Raw genomic sequence first — 17,647 nt, 5'->3', positions numbered from 1 at the left:
TGGTTATGTCGACTGAGGTGCAGGATCTTGCACTTGTCTTTATGATGAATTTTGCTTTACTTATATGTTCTACTTACCAGCACTAGTATCCTTGTAAAATAGAAGGTGCATTAGAGTTTTGCATCTGTATATAATTGGCTTTCCCAGAAGTACCGGAACTTAAAAATAAATGCTACTCTGTATGATGACTCTTTACCCTAACGAATATCAAATGTCTTTGCATGTGCCAGGATGTTCAGCAGAACGCACAGCAATCTGATTTTAGACCAATCCTCTTTATGTGCTTGTCAGTATCTTAAGGACAGCATCCTTAATCCCTGCTCTAGCAGATACATTCTTTGGTTCTTGAGGAGAGGTCACAGGAATTATCAAAAGCCTGTTTTTCAAGTTCAGGAGTTTCTGGATTCTTTTAAAAAACACTAAAGTGTTGGTTGTTCTCCTCCTTTGCCCACTGACAGGCATAGTAATAGTAAATTTTAGTTTTGTAATTAGAATACACAAAACATAGAATTGTGACAAATGCTTTAGGTATTCATAGTGTTACAGATAAATATAAAATACTACTCATAAGATCACATAATTTTTACTTTATCCCTTTATTAATAAAATAAAGTTCTTAGAAAAATAATTTAGACACAAAAATTCATTATAGCTATTGCTAAATTTTGCCTTGTGAAAATAAAGGTGAAAGACAGAATTAATTACTTTTTCTCTTGTAGATACTGGCTCCAGCTCTCTGAGACATCATCTGTTATTATTCAATGATTTGTATTGAATTCAGAGTTACTTTTGCTTTTTTTTTTTCCCCTAAGACCTACAGGACAAGTGCCAGGCTTTTAACAGTTCACTTAGATTTATGTGTAGTGATTAATATACATAAATATTTAAAATCTCTCTCGGAACTAAAGTTGGTATATTTACTGTCATTGCTAACTGAGGGCAACTCACATATTTATTGAGTTTGTTTACATATTCACCCATATATTGCAGTGACACTTCGGATACTACTTTCTGTTGTTGTTGGTGGAGTACCTAACAAAGACAAAGCCAGTAACAGAGCCGGGACACATAAATGGGACTTTCAAACGTCTGCATGGCAGCAAACCTTGTACATTGCCCTTTACAGTAGCTTAGAATTGATATTTTGTGATGCTCTTTAACTGAGTAATGGTCTGCCAGACTACTTAAGCCTTGCCTGTCTGCGTTTGAAGACAGACCATTCTCTTTTGCATTATCCATATGAAGCCATGCTGAATTTCTCATTCTGCAAGTATGAAACAAAGCACTCACTGAAACTAAATCAGAACTTCTTTGGTCATGTTTTAGTTGTTCTTCTTCCACATTTCCTACTGCTTTATTTGATGGGAAGAACAATGAATATTGTTTGTTAATTCTGTGACCTTCACATTTCTGAAGTCGCTTGGGCTCTAGCTGCTTTTGTCTTTTTTTTCCTCTCAACTCTATTCCACTTTTTACAGTTAAGGAATCCACGTGACTATATGAAAAGTCGAACTCCATCTACACACCCTATACAAAGCACATAGCTGCTTATTCACTGTGCTCTGCAGGAACGTGCAGCTTCAGAATGATTGAATGGTGCCAACTACAGAATCTGCAGGTTTTGTGGAGCATCCGCAGAAAGTTATCCTTGAGGAAGAAGTTACTGCATTCTTTGACCCTGACACAGGTGGGCGTTATCCTGGACTTGGCATCCATAAACTGAACTCTGCGCACCTTTAGGTGCATCACATTTAGGTGATGGTGAAGGCCAGGCTGGTGGATGAGATGACTGCCTGATGGGAAACTCTCTACATCCTTGGGTTCTTGGGTCTTCTATTGAATTGAGGGAGTTCACAAATAGGCCCTAGAAATTACCTGTTTTAAATACAAGCCAAAATTCTTCTTTGAGATCATTTTAGTATCCTGGATGCACTCACAGGTGGGGTTCTTTCTTGGTGACATGAGTGGCAGCTGCTCCATAAGGGAAGGAAGACAGGTGCTGAGGGGGGTGCTGTGGGCCAGCCAGGGCCTGTCCCACCACCTCCAGCTAGGGAGCAAGGCAGGCAGGAATGGAAGGGCAGCCCAGAGCCCAGGTCATCAGACAAGTGTGTGATGGTGAAGCAGGTCCAGGGCCAAGCACATAAGTCAATATTCAAGTCAGGGTCAGGATCTGGTCTGGTAGGGTGAACAAGAGCCAGACATAGCCCGGGAATCACCAGGCAGGTCCTGGTGACCAGGCTGGTCTGATGTTAACATGGAAATTTGGTGGATCAGGGTCCAGATCAGCAGGACCCAGATCAGTGGGACCCATGGCAATACTTGTGATGATCTGCTAATAGAGCTGCCCCTTTTCTTCTCCTGTGACACAGACACAGTTTCTCCTCACTGGGTGGGGAGTCATTTTGCTAAATAAAGAGCAAAGAGCCTTGGTTGCTAGATGAAGAACTCTGCATAGCAATGTTTGTAAGTGCAAAGTAGTCAGGAAGGCTAAACCACTCTTTCCTCTTTGTGGTTATCATATCCAGGTGGCAGTTGATGACACTTTCACAAGGTTCTTCAAAAATGGTTGCCTTCCTCTGTTCAGAGCAGGAGTCAGTCTTTGGGACTTGGTATCATGCACCATTTTCACATAGTGGTGAAAATGCTAGCAGGAATCCATCTGCTGGCAAACAGTTGACTCTGATTTGGAGAATCAGGCCAAAGTCTTAATAAACATAGTCTGGGGACATACTGATATTAATTTGCATCAGGATCTAAAAAGAAGTGTCAGAGACTCTGCTTGAACCAAGGGGTAAGCTGGGCTCATTACCACATGCCCTTCTAATTCCCTGGGGTGGGGAGAGTTGATGTGTGCATTTTCCTCCATTCCTCCATTCAGTGTGCTCCAGGAGATGGGGGAGAACGTGAGGTCATGATTCAGATCAACCCTGCCAGACAGGAATATTTCTGGTTTCCAGTTCTGATGTCAGTGAAGAGCCTCTGGACTTTCCCTTTTCTACCAGAGCCATGCTTGCAGGATACTTGAAAGGGAACACACAGCATGGGTCCTGCTTTCCTTGCCCCCTTGTATTTTCTTTCTTGATGAGAAAATGATCCATTATTATGATGAACATTGTTTCTTCAAGATACTGGTCGATTTTTTTTTCTAGTTGAGAAAATTGAACTTAAAACAGGAATAACAGTGTTAGCTTCATACACAGCTCATTCCCACATCATAAATCTCTTTAAAGAATGTAATGAGGTCAGTGTTACACAACTGACTGATTTTTAAATGCCTGGAAAAATCAATTGAAAACGTCCATCTCCTGACCTATTTTTTCTGTTATTGCTTCATGTTTCTGACTTAAAGGTCCTTGGGGTTTTGGTTCATTGCATGTAAATTATTAGTCTGTTATCTATATGAGAAGCAAAGAAAATAGTATCTGATGTCTTTCCTTTGCAGCTCTAGACTATATTATAGAGGCAGAAAGCCATCTTCATATACAGGTCACATCTGAATTAGTTTTATAGCTGTTACTTTTTTTCCTTTTTCCAGTTAATACTACTATTGAGGGTACTGGAATGATTTTGGGGATCCCAGATGGAAACGAGTTTGAGGATTGCTTTTTGTAGCTGGAAATTAACATTGCTTATAAGACAGAGGTGTAAAAAGGATAAACATCTCACTTGGCTAATCAAGGTGGATGTATTACGAAAGAGCTAGAGTCATGGAGATTTTCTGAAAAATTTAAAGTAACTTTAAGTACTGCTTCTGTGAAGGAGCCCCGCAGATCACTTGGGAAGAGCATGACGTGCAGGTATTAATGTCAAGTATTAAAGCACGTAGGTAACTAAGAGTTTTGTCAAGAGGAATTCTTGATACGTATCAATAACATTTTTTTTTGTTGTCGTTCTTGTTACACGTAACACCTTTTAGAGGCCACTTTGTAACAGATTTTCGACAAAAATAACAGCCGGTACGAGCCACTCAGGGCGCAGGGGGAGAGCGGGCTGGGCGTATGGGGGTGAGGGGGAGGCCGGGCCCGCGGGACACGCGCTCTGCGGGCGGGGGGGGGGGGGGAGATGGAGCCGCAGGCGGGGAGGCAGGGAGACGCTTTCGGAGTGTTGGAGATGGGAAGGGCTCGAGGGGGAAGGAAGCAGCCGGCGAAGGAGAGCGGAGGAAAGGCGGGCGGTGCGGCCTGGGGCGGGCAGAGGCTGAGGGCGCCGAGGGCGGACGGCGGCGGGCATGCGGGCCAAGAAGGAGCGAGGGGAGGAGGCGCCCTGCCCCGCCTGCCCGGGCTGCCGCTCCCCGCGCGGGGCGCTGGCTCCGGCTCCGGCCCTCCCCGTTACCGCCCCACCGCCCCCGCCCCCCGTCACTAGGCGATGCTGCAGCCAAGATGGCGGCGGGTGCCCAGTGACCGCGAGCGGAGGCAGCGGCTCCGCTCCCGGCGGTCTCCCCGCCTTGGGCAGGGGGAAGCGGAGGGATGAGGCGCGTCCCCTGTTCCGGCTGGTCGTCGTGAGGGGCGCGGGCCGGCAGGCATCATGGCGGGGATTATCAAGAAGCAGATCCTGAAGCATCTCTCCAGGTCAGTGGGGCGCCGTGCCCTGGGTAGGCTGGGGAGGGGTGGGGAGGGAGGTGGTGGGCGGTGGCAGCTCCCGGTCCCGCGCCGCCAGGCGGAGAGCGGCCCCCGGGGCCTGGCGCGGGGCGGGGGACCGGGCTTCATTCAGCCCGTGGAGGGTGGAGCTGGGGCCGCCTCTCCGGAGTGACTGTCGGGGTGACTGTTAGGAGGTGGAGGGGGTGGCCGGCGGTGACAGCCGCATTAACGGCCCCTAGTACCTTCGCTCGGTGCCCGGCGGCGCAGGGGGGCGGGCGGGCGCCTGGTCTGCCTGGCGCGGCAGGGCATCGCCGTGTGAGTCACTGCCGGGCTCCGGTCGCCTCCCCGCTGGGCCGACGGTGCCCGGCCCTGCAGCACGGCGCCGAGCCGGGCTGGGGCTGCCGTGGCGGGGGTCGCTGACGGGGCCCACGGGGCGACCCCCCACCGTCCCCGAGCAGCCGGTGGCGGCGAGAAGGTGTGCGAGGGGGAAGGTGGAAGCGAAAGGGGGAAAACCCCAGTCCCCGTCGTAATGCGAAGGCGGCCGGCGCGGTTTACACCAGCCGTCTCGGTTCTTTCGCTGGCTGGGGAGTGGGAGCGGGGCGTGTGTCCTGGCAGGTCTGGTCGCCACACCAGAGCTCTTGCGCATACAGGTGGGGCCGCGTAACCACGAGAGAGCCGTTCCGGTGCGCGCAAAGCGATGAAAGAAGTTTGACGTTTTCTGGGTGACTGAAATCGTATCTAAGGTGTCTCGTGGGTTAAAATAAAAACTATAAACAAAAAACCCCAAAGTCCTACTGTAAAATTTCCTAGCTGTCGATGTCGTGTGCTTCAAAGATGGAAAAACTGCAGAAAGTACACAATCTGACTGATATAAATTTAAAAAGCCACACAACTTTTCTCCCATTTTTTGAAGACAGGCAAAAACCTATTAGGTACTTGATCTGATACGACAGCACTGTTATTCTTCAGAGCTTACTTCTATAAATTAAAAAAAATAAACTGAAATATTGGTCCTTTATTTCCTTTTTTTCCCCCAAAAAAATCTTTTATTCTATTTTTGTGTGGTATTTGTGAAAGGTGTTTATTTTCATGAGTATTAAGAAATAGAGAAAATCAAGGAAAATGAAGTGACAGATTACCATTTGACTAATCTGTTGATGATGCATAAGGAAAACACAGTTCTCATTCCAAATCCTTTGGTATCTATCCACTGAAGATGATGTATGAAGCAGTAGTAGAAAAATTTTTCTCCTCCACCCTACTCAGTTTTATAGGTGGGAATGGAGGCAAAGAAATCTTGTCTTCACTGAAAATAACTGAGCACTGGGCAAATGGAAGTGCAACACAAAGATGTCATCAGCCTTGAGTCAGTCTTCTAATCAGAGATGTGCATGGAATCACTGGACTTAATTGACTGATACAGCTCACTTCCTATAGTGCTATTCAGCAAGCTGTATGGAAAGAGAAGTGAACTCTAGTCTCTGTGCTGTAGGTTAAAGTCTAAAAATGTGTCTGTGAACCGGGCATGAGTACCATGAGCTGGTTTTTGTCTAGTTTTTAAAATAAACAGTTCAATAGATTAGAATTAAGTACTTCTTAATGTTGATGAATTTGTGTTTCTTTTCTTATGTGATGTGATAATGCTTATTCAACAAGACTACATCAAATGATTGTGATAAGTTTCATAATTTTTGAAAAGCTTATGAGGTATATCTAAGAATCTGAGGTTTGCAAGTTGAAGTTGAGGTTCCTGACATGTGTTGACATTAAAAGGTGTGCTTGCTACCTAAAATATAGACAGTATTATGATTAAGCCCCTTATTATGGGTGTTCTTAATCACATGATCAGATAATATCTTTCCTCCCTGCAGAACTGGTGCTTCAGTGGTTGCAGAAGTTAGTTACGCAGGAAAACAAAGTTCAAGTGACACGAGCACCTGTAAATCTGGTGGCTTCTTAAATTTCAGGAACCTGGTTTTTCAACAAAAGCGGTAATATTGTTCTTTGTTACAGGATTTTCTTTAGTATGTTTTCTAAGAACATGATTAAGGTGGGCTTCACACACTGTTCTATTTCAGTGTGGAGCCAGATACATAAAGCATTTTCTGTAATACAGAGGGTGCCAAAGAACACTTTCACTTTGTACTCTATTACTATATTGGTTCTTGTTCTGCAATTTTCATAGTTCCTCAAAACTGATGCCTGTTTGCTATCTTCAACAAAGCAGGTGTTAGTGGCAGGATTAAAATGCACTGGAAGAAGTCAGTATATAATAAAGGAAGAGTGGAAAGATCATCCTGTTATCTCACTTTACTTTCATTTTTGATGACTGTATTTCTCTTTATGTTTGAACAAAGCCAAATCTAGTATGTATGCCAAAGAACAAATAGAAGAGATGAACTTCTGCCTTCAGTTACAGAGAAGTACTTTCCCTTTTTGCCACAAATCACAGAATCGCGGAATGGTTGAGGTTGGAAGGGATCTCTCGAGGTCATCTTGTCCGGTTCCTCCGAATCATCATTGATTTAGCAACATTTGCCATGAAGATTGCTGCAGTATGTCACTCGTGTTAGCAATTTTCAGCTTTCTTACTATCTAGATACTGCACATGCAAATTTAAAAGTGTTGTGTCATTCAGCAGTGTAGTTTCCATTTAGCAGTTTACAGTGCTTTTAGATGAACTGATATGGACTCTGGTGTTGTGAAGGAGCCTTATCATTCTACGTTTGTTAGGGAAAATTTTTGCATAGGTATGAGTCTTCAAGGTCTAAGAACAAGAAGAAGAGGAAAACTGAAACTGCATTTTGGAACAGTTTTGGTATCTAAATGACTTTTTACCTTTGTAAAACGTTTTTCTTATTGCTGTGTTACAGCTTAAGAACAGTGAAGGTAGTAGAGCTTATTTGCTCAAATCGTAACAAACCTGTATGACAGGACCTGGTGATGAGATTTTAGCTTTCTCACAGTCTTTTAAAAACTTTTAGAATAGAAGATGTGTCCTCTGTCTTCAATATGTGTTGCTGTTCTCCAAGGCTGTGGAAGAAAATGAGGAGGGAAGTGGGGGGAACAAAATACATGTTTTTGTTGTTCTTCAGCTCATGTGGTGCTTGGCATAGGATATGAAACTAAACGCTAGCCACTAAGCTGAAGAGATGATTTTGTCATTTGGAGGCTTGAATTTTTGTCAGGTCCGTATTGTGTTAGGTGTGGTTTTTGTGAATGCAGATGGTGGAGTGTCTTTATTTCATACTATACGTGTCCTAAAATGAAACAAGTATCTGGATAATTGCATTATCCTTTACAAAGGTGGGAATGAGGCACTGTACCTAGGAGTCTTCTGTGTAGGAGTCTTCTGTGTAGTGTTGGGATCAGTTACTGCCAAGGTCTTTCGCAGTGAATTGAAACTTGTTTTGAATCTTTATACGTGCTGTTGGATGTTTTCACAGGTGAGAGATTTCTTGTTGAACAGCACTTTCTATTGCAAGATATTTCTGTGCACTGCTGTGCTATGATGACAGCAGATATCCTTCAGCATTACTTCTTTTTCCTCAGTTAGACTTTGTAGACAAGTGTATAAAACAATGGTGTTAAAGATTTCTAGTAGGACTCTGGAGTGCACTACACAAGTTCACAAGAATGTTCCTGTTATACTATCTGTGGTTATAAGGGGATCATCTCCACCACGGGGGTTTGAATCTTGAGTTGTTTGGTTCCAAGATATTGACAGAGATTGGGTATTACTGACACAGACCTCTATAAGGTTCTTTTCAGGTGTTTTTTGGTTTTGGCTTTTAGTATCATTGACTGAAATTCCCTTTCTAGTTAATGAGTGGTCTGAGTCTTCTGTGTAAGCACCTGCAATATCCTTGCCTTTCTGAAAAAACACAGTTTTGTTTATCAAAATATGTCTAAGCAGCATGAAGGAAAGCTTACTAACTTTGCCCCTACGTTGAGTTAAGTAACCCTACCAAATATGACATTCTTCATCTCAATTATATATTAACTTTTAAGTTTACCGATGATAAATGCATACTTCAACTTAAAAAATTACATTCTTTGTTTGAATCTTATTTGCTATTTTCACAAAGAAATCAGTAAGAGTTTAAAAGTGTTTGGTATGGCAGAAACCCAAATTGTTTTCAGTTTGTGTCATTAGTCAATGTTCTGCATGAACTTAGACCTTCTTCGCTTTTGCTCACCTGAAGCGATAGATGTGAAAATACTGAGATTTCAATAGAAGAAAACTACAGTAAATATGGGGAGAATTTTTTTTCACCTCATAGTTGGGAAATCATTCTAAAATGCATATGAAGATTGGCTTTACAAAAAAGAGCATGCTAATTGTATGGATATCAGGAATCAGCTGATGCTTCTATGAATAGTGTTATCCTACATCATCTGGTACAACTTCACTGATACATGTCCTACCTAAATATTTGACCTGCATATCACCCTGCTTTTATACCAGTAAGACGTGCCTGTTTGGTGAGGGATGTTGCCATCTCAAGAGATCTGAGGTGACTCTTTTTACAATCTACCAATATAACACCTTAATTTGGCCAGAACGGGCTTGTTCCTTCCTGTAACTAAATGGCTAACATTGTTTGGATGAACTTTGAAACTTCTGCTAGTAGCAAAAGAAGTAGAATTTTTTATTATTTTCAGTTTTGTGTATTCCACTTCTATGTCACTTCAGTTTTGTGAACGTTATCCAATTAATTTTAGCCAGCCAAAGGACACAAAGTGTATACTTTTCCTAGAATAAACTTAAAACAGCTCCTGTCTTTGCTTGTACTGGAGATTTTACAGAGTGTATTCTATGTGACTGACTTTATTGGCTTGTGTAGTATGTGGGAAAATTGCAAATGAATGAATCTATGTTGAATCTGAACGTTTATGGAAACCATTAGCAAAATCTCTCTCTTGAACAAATGCTGCACCTAGTGAATGAACAAATCTGAAAACAGGCAGGTAGTAAAGCAGAACTGCTTGAGACAGCAGAAGAGAACGAGGAGAAAAAGCATTTTACAGTTTCATTATAATCCTGTATTTCTTAAATTCTGTTATGTTTGAAAATCAATACTTTTTGTATTTAAGTAGAAACTTCATGCCAACAGTTTTGTCTGTGTGAACGTGTTGGTAGTGTTCTGATGAGCATAAAGGAATCAATACATGCTTTTTTCAACAAAAATAAAAAAAACTTTCTCGGAAATTGCTGTGGTGCTTTGTGAAATTATAAAGGTATTTTGGAGATAAACCAGCAATAATGTATTTGGTGGTAGAATTCTTAATCATTACATTTATTAAGATTTAATATTCAATCTTGTGTTACCTCTCAGAAAGATCTCTTAAGCTTCCAGTAGCATTTGGGTTAATAAAATAAACTGAGAATTTGACTTCTAGTTTTCAGTTTGTTTTACGTTACTTTTCAAATATATTATAAATCTGGATGCTGATTCTGCAGACATTTTATTTGTACAATTAAAGTTCTGCTGAAGCTTTGTTAAAGTCAGACAACTTATGTATATGTAGTAAAAATTAAGGCGTTTGCAGAATCAACAGGAATTGATCAGAAGAATTTTACTTGTATAGTATGTGATCATTTTCTTTAAATGATTCTCAGAATAGTTTTACTGGGAAATAAGTTTCAGAAATGAAAATGATGTTGAAGATTGCTTTGTGTTCAAGTAGCTGATATGCTGATATGCTAGTGTGAAGCATTCTCAGGAAAAAGGGTATTTAAATAAAGCCTGTGAGGAATAAAATTGTGTCTTATGATTATGGAGTACGTAAGAGTCAAAACAAAGTCCGCAGTTACATTTTTTTGAAATTTGGTATTTCTCCTGCCAAAGCCTTGGTAGTTTTTTTTATATCAAAGGGGTATAAAGGTATGTACTAAATAACTTTCAGAGTGAGAGGTACTTGTTAAAGTGTATTTTGTTTTATTTTCTGCTTTCTTCTACAAGCAAACTGGGCAAAGGAGATTAGATAATTTCTGATGAAACATAAATGGAATTATAAAGGCTTACATGAAGTGATTTGTTTCACAGACTTTTTTGCAAGTCATGAGAATAATTGTTAACAACTAATTACGCAATTTATCTAGGTTTTGTCTGCTTGTGGGGGAACCCAGGTTTCTCAGTCTTTTAGCTGCTGCAGGAGTTCTTCTGTACACCTTTGTGGAGCTGGTGCTAACCAGGGTGCAGATCTCTTCATTCTCTCCTCTTTTCATGACAAGAAACAGGAGGGGAGAGTAAGAAAAGAGCTCCAACCCAAGCTGTGGCTTTTACTACTTTTCCCTGTGTGGATGTGCGAGCCTTGCTGTGTGAAGAATGACCCCAGCACAGCTTTTCTGGCAGCTCTGCCATGCAGCTCACCATGTAGCTTGAATACCAGAGCTTTTATTTTCTCAGAGAAGTTGGCAGCTTCTGTTACCAGACTCCCTAGGAAGCAACTTTGGGATCCAGCTGCCCTGGAAACTGGAAGTTATGTGGTTGCTGACTTCTGGAACAACTTTCATGTTGTCGTTTCTCCCATTGTTGTGGATCTGGAGACCTGAGAAAAAATAATAATTTGTAACTAGGTATCTGTAATTCACTTTAGAGATAAATTTCTTAAATGTTATTCAATTATCCCAATAAACTGCCTACCAAGGGCACTGTCCAAATGCTTGGATTTTATTGTACCCAGAAGGGTAAAAGTGTAGGAATTAATCATATTTAGCCTGAGGCATCTTTTCAAAATGAAGACAGTTAATAAAAAATGTCTTTTTTTTAAAGTTACCACATGGTTTGCCAAAGTAAAGATTCTAACTTTTAATTTTTGAGAAGTTTAATGTACTAAAATTTCATAGCCTGCAAAGTCAGAATGTCAAATGTGTGCTGGTCTTTGTAGCACCGCCCCAAATACAAAAACAAATCTGCGAAGTTCCATTCCCTTATGTTTCTAGAGTCATGTTTTGTCAGTGTGAATTTTGGATAGGTGGTGTTGAGACACAGTGAATAGGAACAAATAATATGGGCTGAGAAATCTCAGGCTAGGCAAAACAAAACTGAAAAGTTGTCTCCCATTTCAAAATATAATAAAAACCTCTTACGCTGCATCTCTGGACTATCTTCCTTCTCACATTCCAGATATACTTACTGAGTATCTCTGAAACCACTTGGCTATATTATATAGACCTCTTCTGCATGATGGAAATTTTCTCTGTAAGTCATTCATTTAAACATGGCTGCAGTATTGTACTATCAGACAGGGAGGGATATTCTCATGGGAATCTAGCATTTTACACAGGTCTGTTCCCTTTTTAGTTCTATAATGTCATGATGTGTAACAAACTGTTGTAACTGCAGTTAATCTTTAGCTAAAACTCTCTTACATTATTGTATCACTCCTTTTTCCCCTTTGAACTTGATCCCTTGTGTGTCCCCTGTGTCCCATTCCCTGCAGCGATCCCAGCTGGCTCTGGTGGAGATTGGTTTGCTGTGAATATCCTTACTACCAAAATGAGTACCAGAAGCTTCTCAGAAGCCGTGGCAACTGACCACTTGCTTTCACCAGGAATAGGGGCCTTTTGTCTGAATACCTTGCCCTCAGGTAACTTCCCCTCTCCCACCTTTGTAGAGTACCTGTAAGAGGCGGTATGCATTTACATAAATTTGGGACTGAAATGAGCTCTATAAAATGTTAACTGAGTTTTCTGTCCTGGTTGTTTTTGTAACTTACAATTCTGCAAAAAAATAATTGTTTGCTATGCAGTTATGTCTTTTGTTTTTTCTGGTGTGTTTTTTTTTTGTGTTGGGTTTTTTTTTTTTTAGGTCCTAAAATAAACTTGCAAAACTTTTTGTGAAGTAAATCAGCAATCCCATTATAAACATACCTTTATGTCTATTTTCAAAATGTAATCTTCTAGGTGTTTCTCAGTGTCTGTAAGCTATTTGATATTTGCTGTTTAACATTTGCACCTACTTAATTCTTTTTTATAACTTGATGTTTATTACCTCTGTATTGATAGGTATTTGAAGGATTGGTCCGCTTTTTACATAAGAGGATAGCTGATTTTTATTTATTTTTTTACATTAAAATAGTCCTTATAGTTAATGTCTTATTGAAAAAAAATCTTTGTTGGGAGTGCTGATCAGTTAGCATTAAAAAGATATCTGCTAATGTCACATAAATAAATGATGCAGTTTCCAAAAGGCAGATGTTGTCATGCTTTTACCTTGTGCTGGTATTTCTTGATTTTAAATTTATGAGATTATTTTGCATCAAGTGGCTTTTCTTTGCATTAGGTACAGAATGTTGTATTTTGAGTGGAATTTAATAGTTAATGTGTAAGCAAATTCTCAGAATGTGAGGTGCTATTTTTGCTGCCTGCAGTGTGGAAGTTGCATATACCTTGCCACATATGGCTTAGTATATTAAGGAATTATGTTCTCTTGTACTCAGCTAGTGCATTAAGGTGTGTCATGTATAGGGTTGTCATGTTTGAAACAAGTTTTTGGGGTTTGATAATATTGACCATTTCTATGCTTGTGTAAATAATATGTGAAAAGACTTACGGAATAGAAAAGCTAATATTGGTCTGTGTGAGGATTTATCATAAATTGAACAGAAATTGCTTGAGCAATATTTTACTTACAAGATGACTATCATTCATGCGGTGTAAACTCATTTATCCACAGCGTTTGGCTATGTCTGAGATGATCTGCTGCATGACACATAATTAGATAATAGCCATTGGTGACAGCAGCTGTTTCAGTTCTGCCTGTACCCAAAGAGCAAGCAATACAGTTTTTCCAAATAGAAAGAAAATATTTTCCTTTATTTATTATTACAGAATTAACTAGGGGAAGCTTTATATACTGTCAAGAGAGCTGGCGGGGATGTCAGTATTTGAGAAAGTATGGAATAGGTCTTAGGAGTTAATAGATGAGTGTACTAAGCTGTCTTAAGTCAGCTGGAGTAGGAGTCCACGCTGAAGTCCTGTGTCGTGATGAAATAGAAGCAATTACTTGTAAAGCATCAGCAACGCAGAAGTACTATGCAGCTCTCACATCCTAGGAGGTGGAGCGCTAAGGGGGGTGGTATGACGCTGCACCCAGATGCGTTACGCAAGTATGGGCTGGTGGTTGAGTCAGGGTCTTAAGTAGTGATTTGCCTGGAAGGGAAGATCTGTTTTTAGACTAGGATAAGTCAAAAAGCCTGATGAGTATTAGATGGTTCAGGTCCTGTGTGGTAGCCTGAAAAGCCCCACCTGAAGCTGTAGGGGTGTAGGTAGTGTTTTGGCGTTGTCTAGTGTGCTTTAATTCGTGGCCAGCTGAGAGCAGTAGGTCCAGTCTGGGTGTGCAAACAGGGGAGTGCCCTGTCCTGGTCCAGAGGGTTGGCCTGTGAGCACCTTCATAAGATGCTGTGCAGCAGATCATGCAGACCCTCTCCATGCTGGACATCCAGCAGGCCATGCAGTGTTCTCCATCTTGTACCCAGCCACCATATACACAGCTGACAATTCTAGAGAAGTTCAAGGTGTGATTAAATAGAGCGTGCAAGCATTTGTGTGGGGTGGCCACATTACCCATGGGTAAAGGGCTGATACCCTTCTCCTGTACAAATTGATGCTGGAGGTTGTAAGAAGGTACCAGTCAGGTATGATAGGTAGTGAGGGGTGTACTTGAAAAGTCTGGTGACAGGTGTAGCTGCTGCAATTGGTATTGCTGTTTGGGAGTCACCTGTGGTTGCCTGTAGCTTGCAGAATGAAGGAGTGGTAGCCCTTGCAGTTCACCTACTGATAGGAAGGGACTTCTTGGGAGGAAACTGCATAGTATTTGGGAATGCGTGTAGGACACCACGTTGCTGATAAAGATGGTTTCTGGATAAAGGCTGGAGGATAGCCTCTCAGATCACCCAAGTTACATCCTCTGTAGACTTGCCTGCTGGTTATGCACTGGCTGCTTACAGTGATGGTGAGATTTTACAGTGGTATGTCAGTGTTCTCTTCCTGGTGCAGACTGTGAGAGTGCCATTGTTTGTGGGAGGTTTATTTTTTTGTCCAGAAATACTAAATTTTTTCTTAACAAGTGTTTATTTTCAACCTAACGTACTGTGTATATTCTTAAGTAAAGAATTTAAGTGTTTACGTGTCAGAGTATGTCTGGTTAATCCTACTATATTGTAGGCGTAAAAGGTGTTGCCTCTCTCTACAAACCCTACCACAAGTGCCTTAATTTTTTTTTATTCTTTTAATTTTTTTTTTTTTTTTTGGTTACTGTATTCTGCCCTGATGTTTTCATGGGCATTAAAATGTTCTGCAATGAGTGTTTCCTTTTACTGGCTTTAAATGTGTTCTCTTTTAGTTTTGTGTGTGTGTTCTTATGTTAAGATAAATGATCGTCCAATTAACTTTTTATGTAGTGTTCATTACTGTGTCATTAATGTTTTTGTTTATCCTCTCCATTTCTAAATTAATTTTAATATTTTCAGAAATGGAGATATGTCCAAGATGAGGGCATGCCATCATATTTTGTGGTGATATTTAGTACTACTTACTATTCAATATTTATACATAAAGTACCTTAACCTTCATATGTCCCAGGCAGTTTTTCATGAATTGTCTCTTCCAGCTTTATTTCCTAAAAATGTATCTGTCACTTAAAACCCAGTAGTTTCCATGAATTACATCTTCAGAAGTTCAATATCTTGTATCATCAATGAGTCAGTTGTGCTGCAAAGCCATTTTCTGATGTCCTGGGTTCCTCAGGAGGTTGGTTTTCTATGGACTTGATGAATGTGACTTTAATGCTACCTGTCAACTTCTACACATTTTTAACTCAGCCTGTGGAGCTAAAAGTAATTTACCCCAAATTTTACATAAATCATAGTTAATGGTTTCTTGCTGGGTTAAATACTACTTTAATAAGCTGTGTTAAAATTAGAACATCCCTAGGACAGCCAGGATTCATTGAAAGGTTTCTGTTACTTCTCAGTTCACCAGCTTTTTCTAGGGCATTACTAAATATATTCAGTGCCTTCAGATTTCTAAGTATCCTTTGGACATATTAGATAATGTTGTTCTTGCAGTCATCTGACCAATTTCTACTAACCTTAAGCCTTTACTGTACAGTTAATTTTTGTAGCTGCTTTTTGATTGAAGTTTTTTTAAAGTACCAAGAGAAGATACCAGTTGCTTGATTCTAATCTTACTTCATAGGTCTGAAGGATTAAAGTAGGCAACTTTTACAGAGAGAGGAAATCGTTATGTTGCCTGCAGCAAGCTATTTGCTGTGACTTTTTTTTCCACCCCTTATGTAGGTGTTTAGGGGTAGGCGGGAGTGGTTTAGATTTTTTGTTTTTTTCAGATCAAACCAGTTACTGAAAATCAGCTTTGGTTTGTGGTGCTACACCGGATGAGAGGAACTTGCTCATAACAGTACACACTCTGTTGATCCCAATGTTTTGTTTCTGTGGCAGATTTGACAAAGTTGGTTTTGTTCCTCTTCTATTTAAACATAAAGTCTTAAAATTTGAAGTGGTACAGCGAGCAGAATGATAGTAGACCTCCTTCTCTCTGTTACCTAGAGTCATGGGAAGCCAATATCTTCCTCAGAAACTCAATGGAAAAAAGACTGTATTTCTTGCTTCAGAAATCATATAGAGTTCCTTAGTGATCCAGTAACACGGTTCAACCAGGTGAAACAGGAAAAAAACTAGTTATCTTTCCATTCTATTTCTGCTGGTTTATTATTGATACAGTTGCCAGTACTTGGTAGGCCATACTTCCCTTTTTGAGAGCCAGTTGTTTTAAACCATACGTCTTTTAAGGAGTTCTAGTTTGTAACAAGGAGATAACCAAAACATGTGGCACATATGATTTGATAGTCTGTTATGATAAGAGCATACATGTAGGATCAAATCGCTGAAAGAATTTTATTTAAAAAGCAGGGGAGGTATATGGTGGAGCCAGCTGGAAGAGTTTGTATATCCAGTAGATGTGCAAAACAGCTGAGAATCCTGTGTCCAAATGCGGTCCGTGCTTCTGTTATTACTCTGTTAAATCCAGAGTTTGGAATTTCTGTTGATGACCTTGACAAGGCATCTGGTATTCTCTCCAAACCTTTGCAGAGCGCTGCCCTAAGTTTCATGTGGTCTGTGGCCTTCATTATACAAACCATAAGCTTGTGCTTTCAGAGGAGTGTTTTTCTCCTTCTCTACCGTTTTTTGGTTGCTTTTCTCTCTAGTTTAACTTCTTGGCCATCTTCTCTGCAAGCATGGTGGAGTGATCCACTCAGAACTCCAAGTCTGCGTTGTCACAAACAAACCTTTAGAAAATAGGTATTTCAGGCAAGGAAAAAAAAATACATCTTCTGTGTAGATTTTTAGTTGTTTTAGAGAGAAGAGAACTAAAAGCACTGTTATAATCCTGACAAAACACAATGACTGTAACTTACTACTCTACATATGATTCTTACTGCTGTGCTGTTATTGTGCAGTATTTTACACTTTCCACTAAACTCTTAGTCTGTACTCTGTAAGTTAAAGTTGAACCATCTATCTGACTGCATAGTAATATTTAGTGCATATGTGTGTGTGTATATATATATGTACCCAAGGGAGCTATGTCAGGCTGCTTGTGGTATTGATAACTTAATATTTCTGGATTCTTGCATTTAAAGTGTAAAATATTTTATAGTATTAATCTACCTTATAGAATTGAATATTAAAACTGAATTGAAATTCATGCTATCAGAAATAATAATTCAAACCTCAAATTGTATGTTTTGAGAAAGGAAGGGTAGTTTATAAAATTTAAACTAAATCCATGAAAACAGTTTTGCTAAGAATATCTTGTGGTATTAGCAAACCAAGTACGTATTGCCTCAAGAACAGTGTAAAAGAAAGCTTTGGTGAACTCACCCATGTCCTTTATTTCCATTCTTCTTGCCCTTCCCTTTTATTTTTCTCTGTTCTGCTTTATTAATTTCTTGTACTGAGTACTGGGTATTAACACTCAGTCTGTTCCCTAGAAAAGGAACATCAGTCAGGAGTTCATGGGATGTTGTGCAGGGAAATGGCCCTGT

The 17,647-nt window shown here is 40.3% G+C and overlaps 1 protein-coding gene across 1 annotated transcript in view; it reads left to right on the top strand.

Moving 5' to 3' along the window:
* Positions 1-4,521: 4,521 nt before the first annotated feature.
* Positions 4,522-17,647, top strand: part of BLTP3B (bridge-like lipid transfer protein family member 3B) — a gene marked incomplete at both ends in the record, with an annotated part of 57,326 nt that continues 44,200 nt past the window's right edge. The window contains one exon of the mRNA XM_082013754.1: positions 4,522-4,565. Within this exon, the coding sequence (XP_081869880.1) occupies positions 4,522-4,565 (44 nt within the window). The remainder of the gene's footprint in view (positions 4,566-17,647) is intronic.

This window comes from Phaethon aethereus (assembly GCF_964289735.1).
Source record: "Phaethon aethereus genome assembly, chromosome: 1".
Taxonomy (NCBI): Eukaryota; Metazoa; Chordata; class Aves; order Phaethontiformes; family Phaethontidae; genus Phaethon; species Phaethon aethereus.
Note: the sequence above shows the minus strand (reverse complement) of the source record. Positions and strands in the feature narration are given on the sequence as shown.